Genomic DNA, 21701 nt, shown 5'->3' with positions numbered 1-21701 from the left:
CTCCTGTCCACGCCAGAATATTATTCCAAACATTTATGCAGAACATGTTTTTCGCTTAACTGTATATTCACTCATTTATATATAACAGTATTAGAAGTGCTTTATGTTGGGGTTTAAAACTTAAATTTGTCATTGGGATGCATGATATATTTGAGCTATAATGACGTCAGTGGACATTCAGCCAAGTTCCTTTTATCAGAATGTCCCGAGGGATGGACATGGGTGAATAGAAGCTGCTACAGATTTGTGGAAGAAGAAGTTAAGAGGTACACTGCTCCAGACAGGTGTCGAGAACTGCATAATGCTTCCCTAGCAACGATTGGGAATATCAAAGAGAATGAAGCCGTCAAAGGTATGTTGAAATGTGCATTCCATTATACATGATATGGCATGATGATGTCACTATAATCGTCAACACATGATGATACAGGACCAGTGAAGATGCGGGGAAGAATACATCTTCAGCAACCCATGCTTGCCGGAAGAGGCGACTAACGGGATCGGGTGGTCAGGCTCGCTGACTTGGTTGGTGCATGTCGTCGTATCCCAATTGCGTGGATCGATGCTCATGATGTCAGTCACTGGATTGTCTTGTCCAGACTCGATTATTTACAGAACGCCGTCATATAGCTGGAATATGTCCGGCGATAAACAACAAACAAACAAACAAAAATAATGATACAGATGTACTTGTGCAACACGTTGTATATTTGATGGTGCTCAATTGAACTGGAGTAAAACGACAAAACCCGTTCTATAATCATAAGAAATCTCGGCTAAAAGCACAGTCCTTTGTAAGATTACGACCATATCACAAGCATGTGTTTATGAATCACTATCACACAGTAATAGAAACAGGTGCTCGGGAAAAGTGAGCGTATCATGCCCCACCGGTGACACTTATCACAAACACATGCAAAGGCAAGACAAGTACAAACACGGGTACAAATCGAGAAAGGTAATTGTATCCGACAAATTTTGACAAGAGTCATGTGACGCCAAACCTTCGTAGAAACCTAAGTGCAGCATGATGTTAAAGTTAGCGCCGTCAAATCTAGAGATAACACAACTCTAAATTGAAAACAAATTATCTTTGTATCCATTTTATTCTGAAAACAATTAATACATAATCTCTTTGCTGTTACTCGAAAGTGAAGCGGCACGAAGTAAAAAACGATACTGAAGGTAAAACTTTATTCCTGACAACAAATCTTTTTGTGATCGATATTCATTGCCATCTCCGTCAACCTCCAATGGTAGGATTTGGCAGGAGAGGATTTTCAAGTCCACTAGAAAACACTCCTACCTTCCAAAAACCACGAAACAACAAATGTTCCGACATCGCTGCAAAGTCACAACATAGGCACGAACCACGGTGGCAGGGCACAGCTGTCACATGTCTTTCACATGCTGGTGTCGAATGTGGTGAAATTAGGTAACTGACAGTCCTCAAAATCGAAGAATCCCTCGTTTCATACAATGCCTGCTCGTCTGTCAGCCTGGGGGGGTCTGGTAGCCTAGTGGTTAAATCGTTCGCTCATCACGCCGAAGACCCGAGTTAGATTCCCGACATGGGTGCAATGTGTGAAGACCTTTCTGGTGTGATATTGCTGGAATATTGCTAAAAGCGGCTTTAAACCAAACTCACTCACTCACTCGTCTGCAGCATAAACATTGGCAGTCATACTCAATTTCCATTGGCAATCACGCTGTACCAGCAGGTTCATTCCCATTAAATCTGCAGCCTAATGTTCATGAACTAAAACATAGATCAGGGTTGTCGTCTGGCTTCATGTAACTTGTCAAAAGCACGACTCGTCATGGCATGGCTGAAATACTGCCGATGTGACCCTAAATCTTAACTCACTCACTCACTCATTCAGAAGCACGGACGGTCAACAACAACATTGGCAGCCATTGACAGTGGTGACGAGTAACCGCGATGTAGGTCAAGTTCTGCCACATCCCAGTTAGAGGTGGAGAGGCATTTATTTTGAATTTTCATTATTTACTGGTGATAATTGCGAACTAACTAATACGAATTACACATTTAAATTAAATAACTGAATATGTAAAATTTGTTCAGCATATTTTTTTCACCATTTCTACAACCTGTCACTCCTGCAATGGGTGTTGATGCGTCGCGCTGATTTCCAAGAATAACCTTTCGCCTCTTTTTCCAAGAAATGTCCAGGAGAGTCAAAACAGTGCAAATATTCAATAGGCTGCGATGAAACTAAAACATATATCTTTGGACTCAGTTTTGAGGGTTATTTGTCAACCCCTTTTGCAAACTAAGTTTTGAACATGATTACTGCAACTAGTCGGTACTATGAATATTTTTATGTTTAAGTTAAGTGATGTTTGTTACATTTATAACTACCTGTGACCCCTTTTCGGAATGTTCTAATAAAGCGGACATTTGTACCTACTTCTAATTTGGCGCCCCCTATCGAATGCGCTCTTGCCGTCATGGAAGAGTGAGGATAAACCTACTGTGGTTTTACATTTGAAACCTGTCGCCAAATTAAAATAATTGCGACTACATCAATTTTCAATACAGAGGTTTATCTCGTAAATATGGTATTTCTCCATTTTATAACAGTTGATGTAACCTTCAAATGTACATAACAATTCTAATTTGTGATGTGAAACCTCTGATTGATGCCATGGTAGGATTGACTTCAGAGTATAGACTCTACCTTCGCTAATCAAACCGAAGTTCGTTATAAGCATATATAAGCATATATACAAGCGAATGGGCGAGGCCCAAAAATAGTTCGTTATTTCCTCCAGTTCGTTATAAGGGTGTTCGTTATCAACGTAGTTTACTGTATACAGCAAATGGCCGGGACCAAAGATTAGTGTGTTATATCCGTCAGTTCGTTATAAGCGTGTTCGTTATACACGTAGTTTACTGTATTTAAAGACAGTACTTGTTGTTACCCTGCCCCGCGTTCGGCATCAAGGGGATATAACAAGGACTGGTCGGCTCGGAGTCAATTTACTGTGTCTGAGTGGTTACAGGCCGGCAGAGCCACATTTCGAAAATAGATAGCCCAAATTGATGTGGGGCAAACTCTAGACCTCCTCTACTAGCAAAATCGCATAGGTACTGATACATGTTGACATAACACTCTTTTGTTCGATTGGACAACAAACAGTAAACTAATGGAAACATATGGCCAAACACCTAAGCATGTAAACAATAAATCTGATCAAACAACTTGGGACAGGCATAAAATATACCATCACAAAATACAATGTCTGCAGTACACACATGTTCAATGTTCTTGTTTGTAGTGAAGATGAGGATGTCGTCACTAACACGGTGTAGGAACTGGTCGCCTCCCTCAGTCTGGGAGTATTAAATTAGGAGTATAATTAAAATGTGGGACACTCATATACAGGTATCGGTAATCGGATTAATTAATTACCCGCTAGAATAGGTGAAATGCACTCAGCTGAAAATGTGGCTCTACCGGCAATAGCCATTTCTGAAATGTGGCTCTCCCGGCTAGACACCGTCTGAGTAGGGGTATCTGTGTTAAACCGCGGCTGTATCTCGACTAGCACCATACAACCGGCATATGTCTATGTCGGCATATGTCGGACTAATACAAGCAGCCACACTCGCGGGCGTGCACGTTGGTTGCTACATGAGTGAAATATTCTTGAAAGCGACGTTAAACCCCTTTTCACCTCATTTGACATACATGCACGTACTCACATATACACCGACTTTGAAACAAGTTCACAGACTGCCACTTCAGGCGATAATAGAGTACACACATTCGTGACCAACTCGTGTTATTCCGGGAAAAACCGAATAGCGACTCGTGCCCCTGTCGTGGCCATTTATGCGACCGGGTTCCGTCTTAGCGCAAACGGGCATACCTAAAACAATTGGCAACTCGCTGCTAATGGTTCACACATTTTCCCCATATATTATATACATTTCAGATACAATTTAAAGCACATCGGGACGTGTGGAATTATACAGTATGATTGAACACATTTAACTGTGTCTTTGGCATATTTTTAGATGCAAGACATATGTAAAATCAAAAATTATTTCTGAGGGATTCTTTGACGAAGAACTTGAAATCATACGCGCATTCTGATTGGTTGGTCATATTTTCGCACATAACATCCATCTATAGGGGGACGAGTCTTCTTGCAGGTTACGGAAAGGGGCGAGTGGTGACGAATGAGAGTACACAATCATCATTACAGTGTTATACGGATACAGCACCTGAATATCTCTCTGAGCTCTTGGACAAACAAACACCTATCAGATATCTCCGCTCTGACAAAAAAGTTCTTAAAATCCCCGCAACCAGATTGAAGTCATTTGGTCAGAGAACCTTCAAGTTCTTGGCCGCTTCACTATGGAACCAGCTGCCACTAGAACTGAGACTGTCATCCTTCCACCTTTCAAGAGTGGACAAAAAACACACCTGTTCCATAAATAGTACGGCCTCACATGAACTGTGTTCATTATATCATGCCTGGTTTATGAACTCTGTTTCGCTGTGAGCTTCCACTTGTGAATGGAGGTGAGGTGAAATTGGGTTTAACGTCGCGTCCAAGATTATTGCGCTTATATAGCGACGTGCATGCACGTGTATGTGTGTGTGTGGCTGCTTGTACTAGTCAGGACTGATGCTGATTTATAGTGCTAGCACACTGAGATACCATGCCGCAGTTTAACATGAATACCCCACTCAGACACAGTATACTGACCCCGAGCCAACCAGTCCTTGTTTTAGCCCTTTAATGCCGAGCGCCAGACAGGGTAACAAAAAGTACCATCTTTTAACGTCTTTTGGAAGGACGCGGCCCGGGATCGAACCCCGGACATTCCGCTCTCCGGGCGGACGCTCTACCACTGGATCACGGAGGCGGTTCGACATTACGGAAAAGTTGACAAAGTTGTATGTCCAACATTATGTAACCTGAACCATCGCTATTCTGCATTTATTGCGTCGCACGCAACTATTGTCAACTGGATCACACCATACCGAACCCGTGAACATCCGGGTCAGAATATGTCTTCAGCAACCATGCTTGCCGTAAAAGGCGACCATGCTTGTCGTAAAAGGCGACTAACGGGACGGGTGGTCAGGGTCGCTGACTTGGTTGATGCATGTCATCGATCCCAACTACGTGGATCGATGTTCATGATATCAATCACTGGATTGTCTGGTCCAGACTCGATAATTTACAGACCGCCGTCAAATAGCTGGAATATTGCTGAGTGCGGCGTCAAACAACAAACAAACAAACACTACATATCGCAAATCACAGATAGAAGATTGTGAAGACTAACAAGGACTGGTGCACACTTACGAACTCCAAGTATAAACATAAACAATGTTAATGATTCGTATATCAAGAAATATTGGATCGCTGAGATGTCACACATGCTGGCAAACAAAAATATATGGATGGATCACTAAATATTAGTGATGACACCAGGTGTTCGCGAAAGGGGAAAGGATGTCCTGCTCTACCGGTAGCACCCGCCACTCGCACAGTTTGTATGAAAAAGTTACTGTTTGTTGCCTGACGCCGCAGCAGTACACTTGCCATGCGACGGCAGTTTTGTAAAAGAAAACCCAGACACTCAAGTGATTTCAGAGGTGAACATGATCTCACTCTCCGATACATAGTCAAATGATTTCAATCAACGAAACAATGTCTTTCATTGTTTTTTTTCATCCGTGTCATGGCTACTGGTTAAAGAAAATTGTCTTAAGTTCCAAGTAAGTTTAGACCCGTGAAGATGCCGGGAAGAAAAGGTCTTCAGTAACCCATGCTTGCCGTAAGAGGCTACTAACGGGATCGGGCGGTCAGGCTCGCTGACTTGTTTGATGCATGTCATTGATCCCGATTGCATGGATCGATGATCATGATGTCAATCACTGGACTGACTCGATTATTTACAGACCGCCGTCATAAAGCTGGAATATTGCTGAGTGCTGCGTTAAACAACAAACGAACAAACAAATAAAACATACGCAATCATTATATCCTAAGCAGAGTTCCGACCCTGACTTTTATCTTTAAACGTAAATAAAAATAACCAACTAATTCTCGTTTATTTTATTTTCAGTCTAGGTTTACTCACTTCAAAGGTTTTCCAGGACGCCGAGAAAACTGTGTAAAGATATTACAAAGTGGCTATTGGCGAAATTTCTATTGTGGTGATGAAAGCCCTTTTGTGTGTATGCGAAAAGCTGGTAAGAATCTTACGTCAGTACACTTCGATCCATCATGTGCACTAGTGTATTAATATGTGCAAACTAGAGCAACAGGTGTTCTTTCCTGGGAACTGCATGGAAGATGAAAACATTGTTGACAGCATATCAACATCAACAGGTATTAAAACTTAAAAATAGATAACGACCTATACTCTTTTTTTAATGAGCAAAACATCATCAAGAGGAATAAATCAAACGTGTTTTCGAAATAGCTTTTTGGTTGTTTGAAGTTATTGAAAACCCTCTTTCTTCTTTCAATTAAATGTATGATAAGAGACGATGGTGGGCGTATTGCGTGAAAAAGAAAATGTGTTGGAATCATCGAAGGCTTCACTCATTTTGGATTGTAGATTACCAAATCGAATGACTATCTGCCATCTGTACTGCACGTGGCCGCCGAGTAGTAGGATAGCAGGGTATACAGCGGGTCTGTACTCCACGTGACCACCAAGCATTAGGGTATACAGCGAGTCTGTACTCCACGTGACCACCAAGCAGTCGGGTATACAGCGAGTCTGTACTCCACGTGGCCACCAAGCAGTAGGGTATACAGCGAATCTGTACCACGTGTGACCACAAAGCAGCAGGGTATACAGCGATTCTGTACCACGTGTGACCAACAAGCAGTAGGGTATACAGCAAGTCTATAGCACGTGTTACCACCAATCAGTAGGGTATAGAGCGAGTCTGTATACCACGTGTGACCACCAAGCAGTAGGGTATAGAGCGAGTCTGTACTCCACGTGGCCACCAAGCAGTCAGGTATACAGTGAGTCGGTACTGCACGTGGCCACCGAGCAGTTGTGTATACAGCGAGTCTGTACCACGTGTGACCACCAAGCAGTCGGGTGTACAGCGAGTCTGTACTCCACGTGGCCACCGAGCAGTAGGATATACAGCGAGTCTGTACCACGTGTGACCACCAAGCAGCAAGGTATACAGCGAGTCTGTACTCCACTTGGCTACCCAGCAGTAGGGTATACAGCGAGTCTGTACCACGTGTGACCACCAAGCAGTAGGGTATACGGCGAGTCTGTACTGCACGTGGCCACCAAGCAGCAGGGTATACAGCGAGTCTGTACTGCACGTGGCCACCAAGCAGCAGGGTATACAGCGAGTCTGTACTCACGTGGCCACCGAGCAGTCGGGTATACAGCGAGTCTGTACTGCACGTGGCCACCAAGCAGTCGGGTATACAGCGATTCTGTACCACGTGTGACCACCAAGCAGTAGGGTATACAGTAAGTCTATAGCACGTGTTACCACCAATCAGTAGGGTATACAGCGAGTCTGTATACCACGTGTGACCACCAGGCAGTAGGGTATACAGCGAGTCTGTACTGCACGTGGCCACCGAGCAGTCGTGTATACAGCGAGTCTGTACCACGTGTGACCACCAAGCAGTCGGGTATACAGCGAGTCTGTACTGCACTTGGCCACCAAGCAGTCGTGTATACAGCGAGTCTGTACTGCACGTGGTCACCAAGCAGTCGGGTATACAGCGAGTCTGTACCACGTGTGACCACCAAGCAGTAGGGTATACGGCGAGTCTGTACTCCACTTGGCCACCAAGCAGTAGGGTATACAGCGAGTCTGTACTGCACTTGGCCACCAAGCAGTCGTGTATACAGCGAGCCTGTACTGCACGTGGTCACCAAGCAGTCGGGTATACAGCGAGTCTGTACCACGTGTGACCACCAAGCAGTAGGGTATACGGCGAGTCTGTACTGCACGTGGCCACCAAGCAGCAGGGTATACAGCGAGTCTGTACTCACGTGGCCACCGAGCAGTCGGGTATACAGCGAGTCTGTACTGCACGTGGCAACCGAGCAGTAAGGTATACAGCGAGTCCGTACTGCACGTGGCCATCAAGCAGTCGTGTATACATCGAGTCTGTACTGCACGTGGCCACCAAGCAGTCGGGTATACAGCGAGTTTGTATATCACGTGGTTACCGAGCAGTCGGGAATACAGCGCGTCTGTACTGCACGTGGCCACCGAGCAGTCGGATATACAGCGAGTCTGTACTGCACGTGGCCACCAAGCAGTCGGGTATACAGCGAGTTTGTATATCACGTGGTTACCGAGCAGTCGGGAATACAGCGCGTCTGTACTGCACGTGGCCACCGAGCAGTCGGATATACAGCGAGTCTGTACTCCACTTGGTCACCAAGCAGCAGGGTATACAGCGAGTCTGTACTGCACGTGGCCATCGAGCAGTCGGGTATACAGCGAGTCTGTACCACGTGTGACCACCAAGCAGTAGGGTATACAGCGAGGCTGTACAGCACGTGGCCACCAAGCAGCAGGGTATACAGCGAGTCTGTACTGCAACTGACCACTAGAATGCCTTAAACTGAAGTGATCGTGACTTATTAAAGGGCTGTTATTGTAAAGAATTGGACCTATAACATGATTCCTAATTTACATGCTCCCATTGAGTTGAGTTCATGTTCTGTTTTGCCCATACAATTTTGGTATTGGTGTTAGTCCTAAAAACATATTATAGTTTTACATGTCAGATTATTTAAGTAGGCTCATCTTTAGATACCTTAGCCGCGGTGGCTAATTTTTGTATTGCTCCTACACCCTTTCCAATATCCTCGAGGGCTACAGTAAATTTTATCCATGATTAATTAATATTGATGATTCTTTTAATACGAATCATGATGATCTTTGAATCGCATCATCATTTTTGCATAAAAAATCCCCCCCCCTCCCCCCCCCGTAGTTGCAGTATAGGTATATTAATCTGTCTCAAGTGGGGTTGCGGCAGAACCCCCATTACCACATATACGTTTGTAAAGTAAAGCCACGCTCTGTGTATTTTCAGATTGTGACCCTGGCTGGGGTGGGGATTATTGTGATCGCCCTTGTCACTGTTACCTGAACTATAGCTGTTCGGGAACAACTTGTCCGTATGGGTGCCAGCCTGGGTGGACCGGATCTTTATGTGTCACTCGTGAGTAAGAAGAAAATACTATTTGTTTGGCCAAGTTAAACTTACTACTCAACATATCCTTCGCTTTTTCATGACTACAATCTTGAATGGTTTACAAAAAAGTATTGAGTGTAAGTATTGAGTGATTGGGTTTAAGCACCAGAAATCGTATCTGTACACAAATACATATATGAGTGAGTGAGTGAGTTGGGTTTAACGCCTCTTTTGACAGTATTCCAGTCAGCTTGATGTGGGAGGAAAGCCCGAAGTGATACAGGTCTCAGACGTTTACCACTTCGGTGAAACACACGAGCACGGGTATGATGCTGACAAACCTAGAAACATAATCGGGGCGAACCGGGATTCGAACCCACAATCATAGGTTTCTGGTGTGCCTAAGGGACGCATCTCTGCACAGCGAATCGCGGCGCCTTAGACGACTGGGCCACCCGTGCCCCCGACACATATGGTAATGTACGAGGCCGACGGCACAATCTAACTGCCTCACTTCCGCACATTGTGGGCGGCCGGGTAGCCTAGTGGTTAAAGCGTCCGCTCGTCACGCCGAAGACCCGAGTTCGATTCCCGACATGGGTACAATTTGTGAAGCCCATTACTGGTGTCCCCCACCGTGATATTGCTGGAATATTGCTAAAAGCGGCGTAAAACGATACTCACTCACTCACTCGCTCCATACTTTGTATGTCTATAGTAAATGAGGGGCGGTCGGGTAGCCTAGTGGTTAAATGATTCAGAGCTGTGTGCGTTCACTTTCTGGTTACGTATCAGACTCCCAGGGCGCATACTATTTTATTTCATGAACTTACTTAATCATTTATCACAAAAATCAAAACTGTAAAAATCAAAGGTAAATCAAGTCGCTTTGTTTAACTTCCGGTTTTGCAGATGTTATTGTGTGTTGGACGTTGATTACATACCAAGGGGACGTAACTCCAACCTTTCTCGTCGATCAGAGCCCGGATGGCTTCACTTGGTCCTGTACAATCCTGCGTAACAAAAATCACTGCAATGCAATCATGTCAGAACTATTCAATTTACTTTGGGAAAGATCGTATGTTTACAATTTTGATGAGGCACCTGTCCATGTATTGGGCATGGCCAACCCAAGTATCTTAGTCGAGTTTAAGTGACGCCCAAATTAATTTTCGAACATATATGTGTTAACATATTAATATAACTAGAATTTGAAACTGGTGGACATTTGGAAATTGTACTTGAATTGGTGTTCATAGTGCAACATACTCACGCTTACATTTATCTTCCAGCCCGAGAAAAAACTAAAGGTAAGAATAGATTTTCTATCCACCAGTCTCTTTCATTTTACAAATGCTTATTTTTGCGTTTCAATGTTATTTCTTCACGATTCCCCTCTGACTACAGTTATTGTTCATGGTACAAATTTTGATAGATGACATAAAAGTTTTATGGATAACAACTTCTGGTTCATTGCATTTAGCGACGTTTTGTTGTTGATTCTAACACCGTAATCAAACTGGAGTTACCAGTTGCATACACTGATCAAGTGGCATACCTTTGGATACTAGCGATTACTAGGGTAATATAAGGAATTGTCTACTCGAACCTCGCAGTCGTATCTCTCATATATGTCAACAAATGCTCACACTTTGATTTGGGGCGGTCGGGTAGCCTAGTGGTTAAAACGTTCGCTCTTCACACCGAAGTCCCAGGTTCGATTCCCGACATGGGTACAATGTGTGAAGCCCATTTCTGGTGTCCCCCGCCGTGATATTGCTGGAATATTGCTAAAAGCGGCGTAAAATCTCACTCACACCTTGATTTACCGGGAATGCGCACGGGAAGGGTGGCTGAAAGTTCTGGTCCTTACTATGAAGAGGGGCGGTCGGGTACCGTAGTGGTTAAAGCGTTCGCTCGTCACGCCGAAGACCCGGGTTCGATTCCCGACATGGGCACACTGTGTGAAGCCCATTTCTGGTGCCCCCCGCCGCGATATTACTGAAATATTGCCAAAAGCGGCGTAAAACTGTAATCACTCACTCACTACTATGAAGATGCATAGTACAACCTTGACAGTTTTAACAGTATTAAGCACAAGACGTACCGTGCTTACACGTTGTAGTTAAAGCAGGTAGACAACTAGCCAGGATAAGTCTGTATGGACAAAATTGCCTACAGCGCTGTTATCAAGTCACTTCAACAGACGTCCATGTGGAAATGGTGTCAACTTTAGGAATGATGTGTCTTCCCTTCCCACTGTAAAGAGATGCGCAGTGGTGATCAACTGGGGAGGACAAAGCATTGAAGATGACCGTTTACCATCCACACCTTCAACTGACACCACCAAGGAAAATAATCTTGGATGTGACGTTAAAACGCATGTCACCTCACCTCATCTCACATCGTTTTGAAGCAGACCCAGCTGATTTCTAACCACGTATAAGACTTTGGTCCACCACTCTCAGCAAGACATACAACAGTCAAAGCACTGGAACCATCTAACACCCCCTATTCTGTTCCTAGTCTCTTCCGTCATCTGGCAATCTGATGGCTATGGATTTTGTGGGATTCCAAATGAATTCTATTGGTGGAAGGTCAGACCACTTACAGACAATACTCAGCTAATCTGTGTAGCCAACTGCGTGAGAATATCAAAGCTGGAAGTCCCGGAAAACTCACTGAAGCTGTATTAACCCATCAGGACAATGCACCGTACATGACTGTGGCTTTGAACTCTTTAAACACCCTCCATATTGACCAGTTTACCACCTTCAGATGACCACGTCTTTCCAAATGTGACAAAAGGCATTTTTCAGCTGAGGATGACGTCATTGTTGATGTGGGGCATTATTACACCACCAGGAGGCATTCTATATACCAGTGGGATCCAGGCAGTCGAGCATCATTGGCAGAAGTGTGTGGACATCGAAGAGGAAAATGTTACAAAAATTTGTAGGAACTCACTTTTGTGACTCACTCCGGATGCTACAAATGAAATATATCTTGCTTCTCTGCTTGTTTCATTAACTAATGGACGATAACCTGGAACCAATCCAATGATAAATATGAAATGTCAAGAATACGCTTGTGATGAATGTGAAATGTTTTTTTATCTAATAATTCCTTTCGAACTAAAAGTTCTCTGTCACTTTGTATCTCTAACTCAACTCCTCATTGCAGCTATAAACGATTTTATTTGTTACCATTTTCTAATGTTTTTGGGACGCATTTTAACCTTATAACAGAACCAACTCCATCAACGTAGTCCATCTAAGTTGGTCACATAACTTTTCAACCACCCTCCGTACGCGTAATTCTTCATCAAGTCCTCCACCCGTGGGTCACGGTTATCTGCTCTTCAGTCAGTCTATGCTGTCAATAGAGTGATGTTATAACATTTTGTACCTTGTTTTATATGATTTCAGTGTCATACTACTGTATGAAACAAAGGGAAGGAGGCTACTCTCTGATGGTTTCCTTGATCCGGTGGGACCTCGAGCTCAGCTCAACCTACAAAAGAATTGGAGCAGTGAACGCTGAAGGGGAGATCAGTCCTCACTGTTTGAAATATCATAAAGTCATGCATGGTGAAAAGCGTTTTAGTGTTCAAATTCAAAACGTGTCAGGACTTTTGAAACCAGCTTGTCCTGCAGAAACAGTAAGAATGTAATATACTACTGACAGAAAATAAGGGAACTGATGAAATGATAGTGATGGCATTATGTAGATAAATGTCTGTAAAATTAATTTCGGGCTTGTAGATCAATATCGGGGGTGTACACCATGTTGGGAGATACATATACGACCCCTTAATGGCATCCTGTTGATTAACTTGTGAATGGTCGCCCATGACGAGCTACTCCAAGCTGGGCCACGTTGGCGGGTGCAGGGTCTCTGGCGTTCACTCTCCGTCCGAGAACATCACACAGAAGATCTATTGGGGACATATGAGGGGACTGTCAGTATGCCTTCTCGTCGGAGATTATCGGAGACAACCTGGACTCAATTTGGTCTGTCACTGTCATCTCGAAGTTCAAATTGTTATGCGAATAATTCTAGCAAATGGAACATCAGGACGCAAAATTTCGTCAACATATCTCTGACTTGTCAAATGACCATTCACAGTAGCCAACAGTGAAGCTGTCATGTGTGATACTGCCCCACAGTATGACGCTACTACCCTGTTACTGATCATGATCATTTGTTGCCCTGGCATACCGCTCGCTGCTGCGTCGCCAACAACGTTTTATGCCATCTGTGAATCGGGGGCAAAACCGTCTGTAAACATAGTTTAACCCTCTGAAAAAACCCCTCGGCATCCAGAGAGTTAACGCCATTGGCGTACAGCACATCCCTGGTGTTGCCTGGCCCACCCCGTTCTTCCCGCCTATGGTAAGCTGTTAGGGTCACACCCTCTCACAGGACTCCTTACTTTCAGGCGAGCTGCGTAGCGAGGGTTTGTAATGGTAGATGTTGAAATCCGTCTTCCTGTTGTCTAGGTATCATTGTTCAAGGCCTGCTACGCCACGGTCTAATTACAAGCCCACCCATTTGAGGGTACTTGTACCACATTCGAGAAATTCGGCAACTTAGGATATTGATGTCCCCGCCTCTACCTTAACCACAATTCACCATTTTGTTTGTTCATTGAGGCACTGTCTCAGAGGCATTCTAAGCGTGTGCATAGCTAAATAGCATACCCTCAGGCGAACACTCTTTGGCTTCTGTGTACACGTGCATCATGGGTTGTTCCTGCATGATGTGAAATTCCATTGTGATCAGATGTTGCCTAGAGAAGCAACGCCATGGTATCAAATATGTACACCTGAACGATAACAACATTCAGACCATTTGTTCCCTAATTTATATTTGTCTGTAGAGTGTATATATATAAATATATACAGTCTAAAATCTTTTTTATATCAGTTTTAGACATAGTACTTTAACTCTCATAACAGCTCTTTAGTGTAACTGACAATGACATATGAATGACGTCATACTTGTGATGACGTCATAAATTACAACTGTGATTTTAATGTATTTACACAATTCAGCGACGACGCCAAGTAATTTACGTTTTGTAGGGATACATTTTATATATATCCACAGAACATTAAAACAACAGTAGCGTGTATACAATATGTTAACGATCAATGTCGGGTATATGGGAAGGGGTGAGTATGGGATCTTGCTTTGACTTCCCATTCATTGATTCACACAACACCAGGTTGCTGATGGGATCCTGCGATGGACGTTCAGACTTCAGAAGAAAGAAGGTATAGAATCAGTTGAAGATGAAGAACTTCAAGTCCAGTGTGATCTGTCTGAAGCTGATGATGCTACACATGATGCTGAGAGTGTTGTGATGGAGAAGTAAGTTTCCCAAGCCCATTACAGTCAAATCTTCTTTTCATTGCCTGACAAATGCAATCGAAAACATGATAGTATTAGAAAGACACAGTAAGCAGTAAAATGACTATTCCCGAAAGTAATGTGGAAACGTTTCCTTTGGGAATAGTACGAAGCCGACCACAATGACAGCTGCAGTCTCGGTAACATTTTAAATTATGACAATAACGCAGCTGCCTCTTTTGGAAAAAAGACTTAAAACGGTGCGTCAAAGACCAGGTTCACAGATACCCCTACTACCCAATTGGATGAATAGTTATACCCAGTTCATGTGGGAAAAAAATACATTATCGAAATATATTTTGTTATATTAACCTTAACTTCTATTTTACTTGGAGCGGTCGGGTAGCCTAGTGGTTAAAGCGTTCGCTCGTCACTCAGAAGACCCGGGTTCTATTCCCGACATAGGTACAATATGTGAAGCCCATTTCTGGTGTCCCCCGCCGTGATATTGCTGGAATATTGCTAAAAGCGGCGTAAAACCATACTCACTCACTCACTTTATTTTACTTGTTTCAGCATTCGGGAGAGATCCTTAACTACTGCCACACAGACACGAGTCAGTGTACGGACATACATAGCATACCCTGACACACTGGAACCAGTCACAAACGTCAGCCTTGGTGATCGTGTCAGACTGGTGGCCACGCTTCCTGAAGGTTTAATTAAATCATTCATGAACTTGTGCACAGGGACAAACATGAGACACTGTCTGGATTGTTACAGCAAGCAGTATCTCTGAACGATTGAAGTCTTTGACATTTTTGTGTGGATAGCAACTTTTTTATTCTTGTACGACGTTTCAGAGCTACTACTTGCTCCTTCATTCGGTGAATACCTAGTGCATTGAGTACTGTATAATACCAGTCTCAGATAATTAATATATAGTACTCTATGCATTTACTTAGCGTTCACCTGATGAAGGAGCAGTAGCTGTGAAACATCGTACAGAGAATAAAGTTGCTATCCACAAAAAGTGTTATGTATTCTGAACGAATGCTTTGGGAAAATTTAGTCTACTGTTGTACATGTTGACTTATATAATCATATAGTAAGCTGACCTTTTGAGGAGACTGAACTATTTGTGTGAATTTTATAAACTACAACAGAATGGTTATGTATAGCTGTTGAAGATGCTGATTGATGTTTTAGTTTGTTTCTGGCGATATTTTGGGACATGTGCATTTGTCGTCTATTTCCGTGAATTGTTCTTCAGCTAAATTTGTCCATCTTCGTGTATCAGGGGACGATGTCGTCAATCCGTTCTTTTACCCTCGGAACTGTCAAGCTGTATCTCCAGATGGGAAGGTTTCAATGCAACTAATCGACTTCTATGGGTCAGTATAAAGTCAAATATTTTGTTGGAAATATAACGTTATTCGATGCAACAAAAGGTTCCCCACTACCGCTATTGACTTGACGTTATGAAACACTCATTTTAATAGTTTTTTTTTATGATATGATCAAACATGTTTAAATTGCACTCTTAGGAGAATAATCGAGATCCACCATTCCTGCATCTTTGAGTTGTTAGACATCCAAAACATCCCTGAAACTACTCATGAAGCTTAAATATTGTATTTGTTTCGTCACATGATAACATTAAACTTTGCTGAAATTCGTTTTGTTAAAATATTGTTAAATATCAAATCGATAGATTATACAATTGGAGAGGGTGAAACTTTGTGAGAATGGTAATGGTCAAAGGTAGATTAAAGTCGGTGGTGCAAGGTATCAAGATCGGCATTTAGCTTTAGTGTGACAGATGATCTCCCTCTTCTCAGAATGTGCCTTTGAAGTGTCATATAGCCAAGAAATTTGACACGTGTTTTCCCCCTAAATATGTTCGCAATAAATGTGCTAAAAATGTCATATACCCAAGAAAGTTGACACGTGTTTTCCCCCTAAATGTGTTCGCAATAAATGTGCTAAAAATGTCATATAGCCAAGAAAATTTACATGTGTTTCCCCCTAAATGTGTTCGCAATAAATGTGCTAAAAATGTCATATAGCCAAGAAAGTTGACATGTGTTTTCCCCCTAAATGTGTTCGCAATAAATGTGCTAAAAATGTCATATAGCCAAGAAATTTGACACGTGTTTTCCCCTAAATGTGTTCGCAATAAATGTGCTAAAAATGTCATATAGCCAAGAAAGTTGACACGTGTTTCCCCCTAAATGTGTTCGCAATAAATGTGCTAAAAATGTCATATAGCCAAGAAAGTTGACATGTGTTTTCCCCCTAAATGTGTTCGCAATAAATGTGCTAAAAATGTCATATAGCCAAGAAATTTGACACGTGTTTTCCCCTAAATGTGTTTGCAATAAATGTGCTAAAAATGTCATATAGCCAAGAATGTTGACAGGTGTTTTCCCCCTAAATGTGTTCGCAATAAATGTGCTAAAACTCAGCATCAATGTCATTTGAAAAAATGTTTACTGAACTTTCGTGCGAACCTTAACTTTTGCAGCTCTAGCCTCTATAGACATTTTAACGAGTAAGTCAAGGCCGTGTGTAGGTGTATAAGTGTACGGTGAAGTACATCGTTCAATGAAGGCGGTATTTCTTGTGTTCTGGGGCGGTCGGGTAGCCTAGTGGTTAGAGCGTTCGCTCGTCACGCCGAAGACCTGGGTCCGATTCCCGACATGGGTATAATGTGTGAAGCCATTTCTGGTGCCCCCCGCCGTGATATTGCTGGAATATTGCTAAAAGCGGCGTAAAACCATACCCACTCACTCATTCTTGTGTTCTAGTGTCTACATCTGCTATAAGTTTGGTTTATCTATTTCAGGTGTAGTGAGAACTCGGACATCGGCTTTGGAACACTCAACCAGAACTCTGCCGTGTTCCAGTCGGATATATTTCCCATGTTTCGGCCTTTGGGCTACACCGAGGTGGTGTTCAGTTGTACTCTTGTAGTACCCTATTTACACCATGTAGCTCCTGAGAGTTCGGTTAGTGATTGTTTCTACTGACTTAGTTGAAGATAAACCTACTGTTCAAGGTAGTCTAATTGTAAATTAAATATATCTTATTGTATTTTGGAATCAAGCGCTTTAGCATTTGCAAGAACATATGTTCGACCGTAATATAGGGGGATGAATTATATCAATTTATCATTTAAGTATTTCAGATCACTATATTGGTGAGTGAGTTGGGATTAACGCCTCTTGTAACAGTATTCCAGTTACACCACGGCGTGTCAGCTTAATGTGTTAGGAAAGATATTCACCACGTCGGTGAAACCCACGAGCACGGGTATGGTGCTGACAAATCTAGAAACATAATCGGGGCGACCCGAGATTCGAACCCACAATCATAGGTTTCTGGCGCGCCCAAGGGACGCAACTCTGCACAGCAAATCGCGGCAGCCTCAGAGGGCTTATATTGTATAGTTTACGTTACGTTATGTTATATATACAGTACATACCCTCAACGATATAGTGATGGAATTGGGGATTGATTTTAATCCTATCAGGAAGTCGTACAATGAATAATGTCATGATGTCATACAATGAAAGCTGAAATCGCATATCATGGTCACGTTATTACTTTCTTCCACAGCAGTGTTAACGTCGACCGGACAGAGTGGCGCACAAGTACACTGGAACGGTTAGTCCAGAACATAGATGCCATTTATTATTAACAAGAGATAGTAAATATGTAAACTGAGTCCCATTGTAAACACGAGCCTGTACGTACGTAAAACAAACTTCATTATAAACTAGAGTTTGTAAAAATATTTAATATTTCATGGATTTATGCATAGTTTTACATTTTAGAGCTGTGGTTCAAAATTAAAGGATTCGTATTTTATTCAACCTGTATAAATGTCTACGATTAGATCTTGTACATTTCAAGCGACAGACCCAAAGCTATCATGGTCAAGAACCAATAAGGAGAAGAAAGCAGGCTGCTGTGCCCGAGGATGAACCTGCATAGACATGTGTTCAATATGGTCCTGTCTGACATTCAATTTCAAATGTCTGTTTGATTAAAAATAACACTTGTCAACCCTGCGTCTTCTTCGTGTTCTACATTTATACCTCCTTTAATGATGTCTCACTTCGCTCATATGTCATTTGTGAGGCATTTTATGGCATTGCTTGAGATCTGCAGGACGTACAAACATCTATGTGGATGCTGCTGGTTGAATCTGTGAGGGAATGAGCGAGTGAGTTGGGTTTAACGTCAACACCATACCTGTCCTCGTGGGTTTCACCAAAGTGGTTAACGTCTAGACAGATCTCAGACTTGCATCATTCAGGTTATACCTCTACATCAAGCTGCTCGCCGAGTTAAAACTGAAATACTGTACATCATTAAAAGCATTTCACTCACTCACTCTTCGAAGCAACGCCGTTTCAAACTGTCGCCTCAATACATTACTAAATTACATTCTAAGTCATTCAACGCTAATACAATTTTGTTTTAAACCTCCTTACATAGAACGGTTCACAATAAATCAGGGATGGTTCGACCGATAGGAATTTTGATTACATTGAAAATCATATAACGGCTGCGAATATTCATCTCAATACCTGATTTTGTCTTCTTCTCATTGTCAGCTTGTCAGGCCGGAAGTAGATTTTACCCTTGCTAAGTAAGTGAGTGGATGTGTGGGTGTGTGGGTGTGTGGGTGTGTGGGTGAGTGGGTGTGTGGGTGTGTGGGTGAGTGGGTGTGTGGGTGTGTGGATGTGTGGTGTGTGGATGAGAGTATGTGTGGGTGAGTGGATGAGAGTATGTGTGGTGTGTGGGTGAGTGGATGTGTGGGTGTGTGGGTGTGTGGATCAGTGGGTGTGTGGGTGTGTGGGTGTGTGGATGTGTGGGTGTGTGGGTGTGTGGGTGTGTGGGTGTGTGGATGAGAGTATGTGTGGGTGAGTGGATGAGAGTATGTGTGGTGTGTGGGTGAGTGGGTGTGTGGGTGAGTGGATGAGAGGATGTGAGGATGTGTGTGTGTGTGGGTGTGTGGGTGTGTGGGTGTGTGGGTGAGTTGGTGTGTGGGTGTGTGGGTGAGTGGATGAGAGTATGTGTGGGTGTGTGGATGTGTGGGTGTGTGGATGAGAGTATGTGTGGTGTGTGGGTGAGTGGATGAGAGTATGTGTGGGTGTGTGGATGTGTGGGTGTGTGGATGTGTGGGTGAGTGGATGAGAGTATGTGTGGTGTGTGGGTGAGTGGATGACAGTATGTGTGGTGTGTGGGTGAGTGGGTAGGTGGATGTATGGGTGTGTGGGTGTGTGGATGTGTGGGTGTCTGGGTGTGTGGATGTATGGGTGTCTGGGTGTGTGGATGTATGGGTGTGTGGGTGTGTGGATGTATGGGTGTGTGGGTTTGTGGGTGTGTGGGTGTGTGGTGTGTGGGTGAGGGGATGAGAGGATGTGTGGTGTGTAGGTGAGTGGGTAGGTGGATGTATGGGTGTGTGGGTGTGTGGATGTGTGGGTGTGTGGGTGTGTGGATGTATTGGTGTCTGGGTGTGTGGATGTATGGGTGTGTGGGTGTGTGGATGTATGGGTGTGTGGGTGTGTGGATGTGTGGGTGTGTGGTGTGTGGGTGAGTGGATGAGAGGATGTGTGGTGTGTGGGTGTGTGGGTAGGTGGATGTATGGGTGTGTGGGTGTGTGGATGTGTGGGTGTCTGGGTGAGTGGATGAGAGTATGTGTGGTGTGTGGGTGAGTGGGTGTGTGGGTGAGTGGGTGTGTGGGTGAGTGAATGAGAGGATGTGAGGATGTGTGCGTGAGTGGGTGTGTGGGTGTGTGGGTGAGTGGATGTGTGGGTGTGTGGGTGAGTGGATGTGTGGATGTGTGGGTGTGTTGGTGAGTGGGTGAGTGGGTGTGTGGGTGTGTGGGTGTGTGGGTGAGTGGATGAGAGTATGTGTGGGTGTGTGGGTGTGTGGGTGAGTGGATGAGAGGATGTGTGGGTGTGTGTGTGTGTGGGTGAGTGGGTGTGTGGGTGAGTGGGTGTGTGGGTGTGTGGGTGTATGGGTGAGTGGGTGAGTGGATGAGAGGATAAGTGGTGTGTGGGTGAGTGGATGAGAGTATGTGTGGGTGTGTGGGTGTGTGGGTGAGTGGATGAGAGGATGTGTGGGTGTGTGTGTGTGTGGGTGAGTGGGTGTGTGGGTGAGTGGGTGTGTGGGTGTGTGGGTGTATGGGTGAGTGGGTGAGTGGATGAGAGGATAAGTGGTGTGTGGGTGTGTGGATGAGAGTATGTGTGGGTGTGTGGGTGTGTGGGTGAGTGGATGAGAGGATGTGTGGGTGTGTGTGTGTGTGGGTGAGTGGGTGTGTGGGTGTGTGGGTGTATGGGTGAGTGGGTGAGTGGATGAGAGTATGTGTGGGTGTGTGGGTGTGTGGATGTGTGGATGTGTGGGTGTGTGGGTGAGTGGATGAGAGTATTTGTGGTGTGTGGGTGAGTGGATGAGAGTATGTGTGGTGAGTGGGTGTGTGGGTGAGTGGATTAGAGGATGTGAGGATGTGTGTGTGAGTGGGTGTGTGGGTGTGTGGGTGTGCGTGTGAGTGGATGTGTGGGCGAGTGGATGAGAGTATGTGTGGTGTGTGGGTGAGTGGGTGTGTGGGTGAGTGGATGAGAGGATGTGAGGATGTGTGTGTGGGTGTGTGGGTGTGTGGGTGTGTGGGTGAGTGGGTGTGTGGGTGTATGGGTGTGTGGGTGAGTGGGTGTGTGGGTGTGTGGGTGTGTGGGTGAGTGGATGAGAGTATGTTTGGGTGTGTGGGTGTGTGGGTGAGTGGGTGTGTGGGTGAGTGGGTGAGTGGGTGTGTGGGTGTGTGGGTGAGTGGATGAGAGTATGTGTGGTGTGTGGGTGAGTGGATGAGAGGATGTGAGGATGTGTGTGTGAGTGGGTGTGTGGGTGTGTGTGTGAGTGGGTGAGTGGGTGTGTGGGTGTGTGGGTGAGTGGATGAGAGTATGTGTGGGTGTGTGGGTGAGTGGGTGTGTGGGTGTGCGTGTGAGTGGATGTGTGGGCGAGTGGATGAGAGTATGTGTGGGTGAGTGGATGAGAGTATGTGTGGTGTGTGGGTGATTGGGTGTGTGGGTGTGTGGGTGTGTGGGTGAGTGGGTGTGTGGGTGTGTGGATGAGAG

The 21701-nt window shown here is 44.2% G+C and overlaps 1 protein-coding gene across 1 annotated transcript; it reads left to right on the top strand.

Annotated features, from left to right (window-relative positions):
* The first annotated feature begins 254 nt into the window (after positions 1-254).
* LOC139480110 (uncharacterized) lies at positions 255-18541 on the top strand. The gene is made up of 11 exons (XM_071263134.1): positions 255-352; positions 6119-6245; positions 9100-9228; positions 10494-10511; positions 12630-12862; positions 14432-14577; positions 15133-15272; positions 15857-15950; positions 17405-17567; positions 18178-18225; positions 18475-18541. The coding sequence occupies exons 1-10, from the start codon at positions 338-340 to the stop codon at positions 18184-18186; spliced, it is 1074 nt and encodes a 357-aa protein (XP_071119235.1). The 5' UTR covers positions 255-337; the 3' UTR covers positions 18187-18225; positions 18475-18541.
* Positions 18542-21701: the final 3160 nt, after the last annotated feature.

Source organism: Haliotis cracherodii, unplaced genomic scaffold (assembly GCF_022045235.1).
Source record: "Haliotis cracherodii isolate W230 unplaced genomic scaffold, xgHalCrac1.p SCAF_4, whole genome shotgun sequence".
NCBI classification, from domain to species: Eukaryota; Metazoa; Mollusca; class Gastropoda; order Lepetellida; family Haliotidae; genus Haliotis; species Haliotis cracherodii.
The sequence above is the reverse complement of the archived record's forward strand: the minus strand, read 5'-3'. Positions and strand labels throughout refer to the sequence as shown.

Coding starts and splice junctions, on each gene's coding strand:
- LOC139480110 (XM_071263134.1), top strand. Junction 12,863..14,431: donor CAGCTTGTCCTGCAGAAACA/GTAAGAATGTAA, acceptor ACACAACACCAG/GTTGCTGATGGGATCCTGCG. Junction 14,578..15,132: donor GAGAGTGTTGTGATGGAGAA/GTAAGTTTCCCA, acceptor TACTTGTTTCAG/CATTCGGGAGAGATCCTTAA.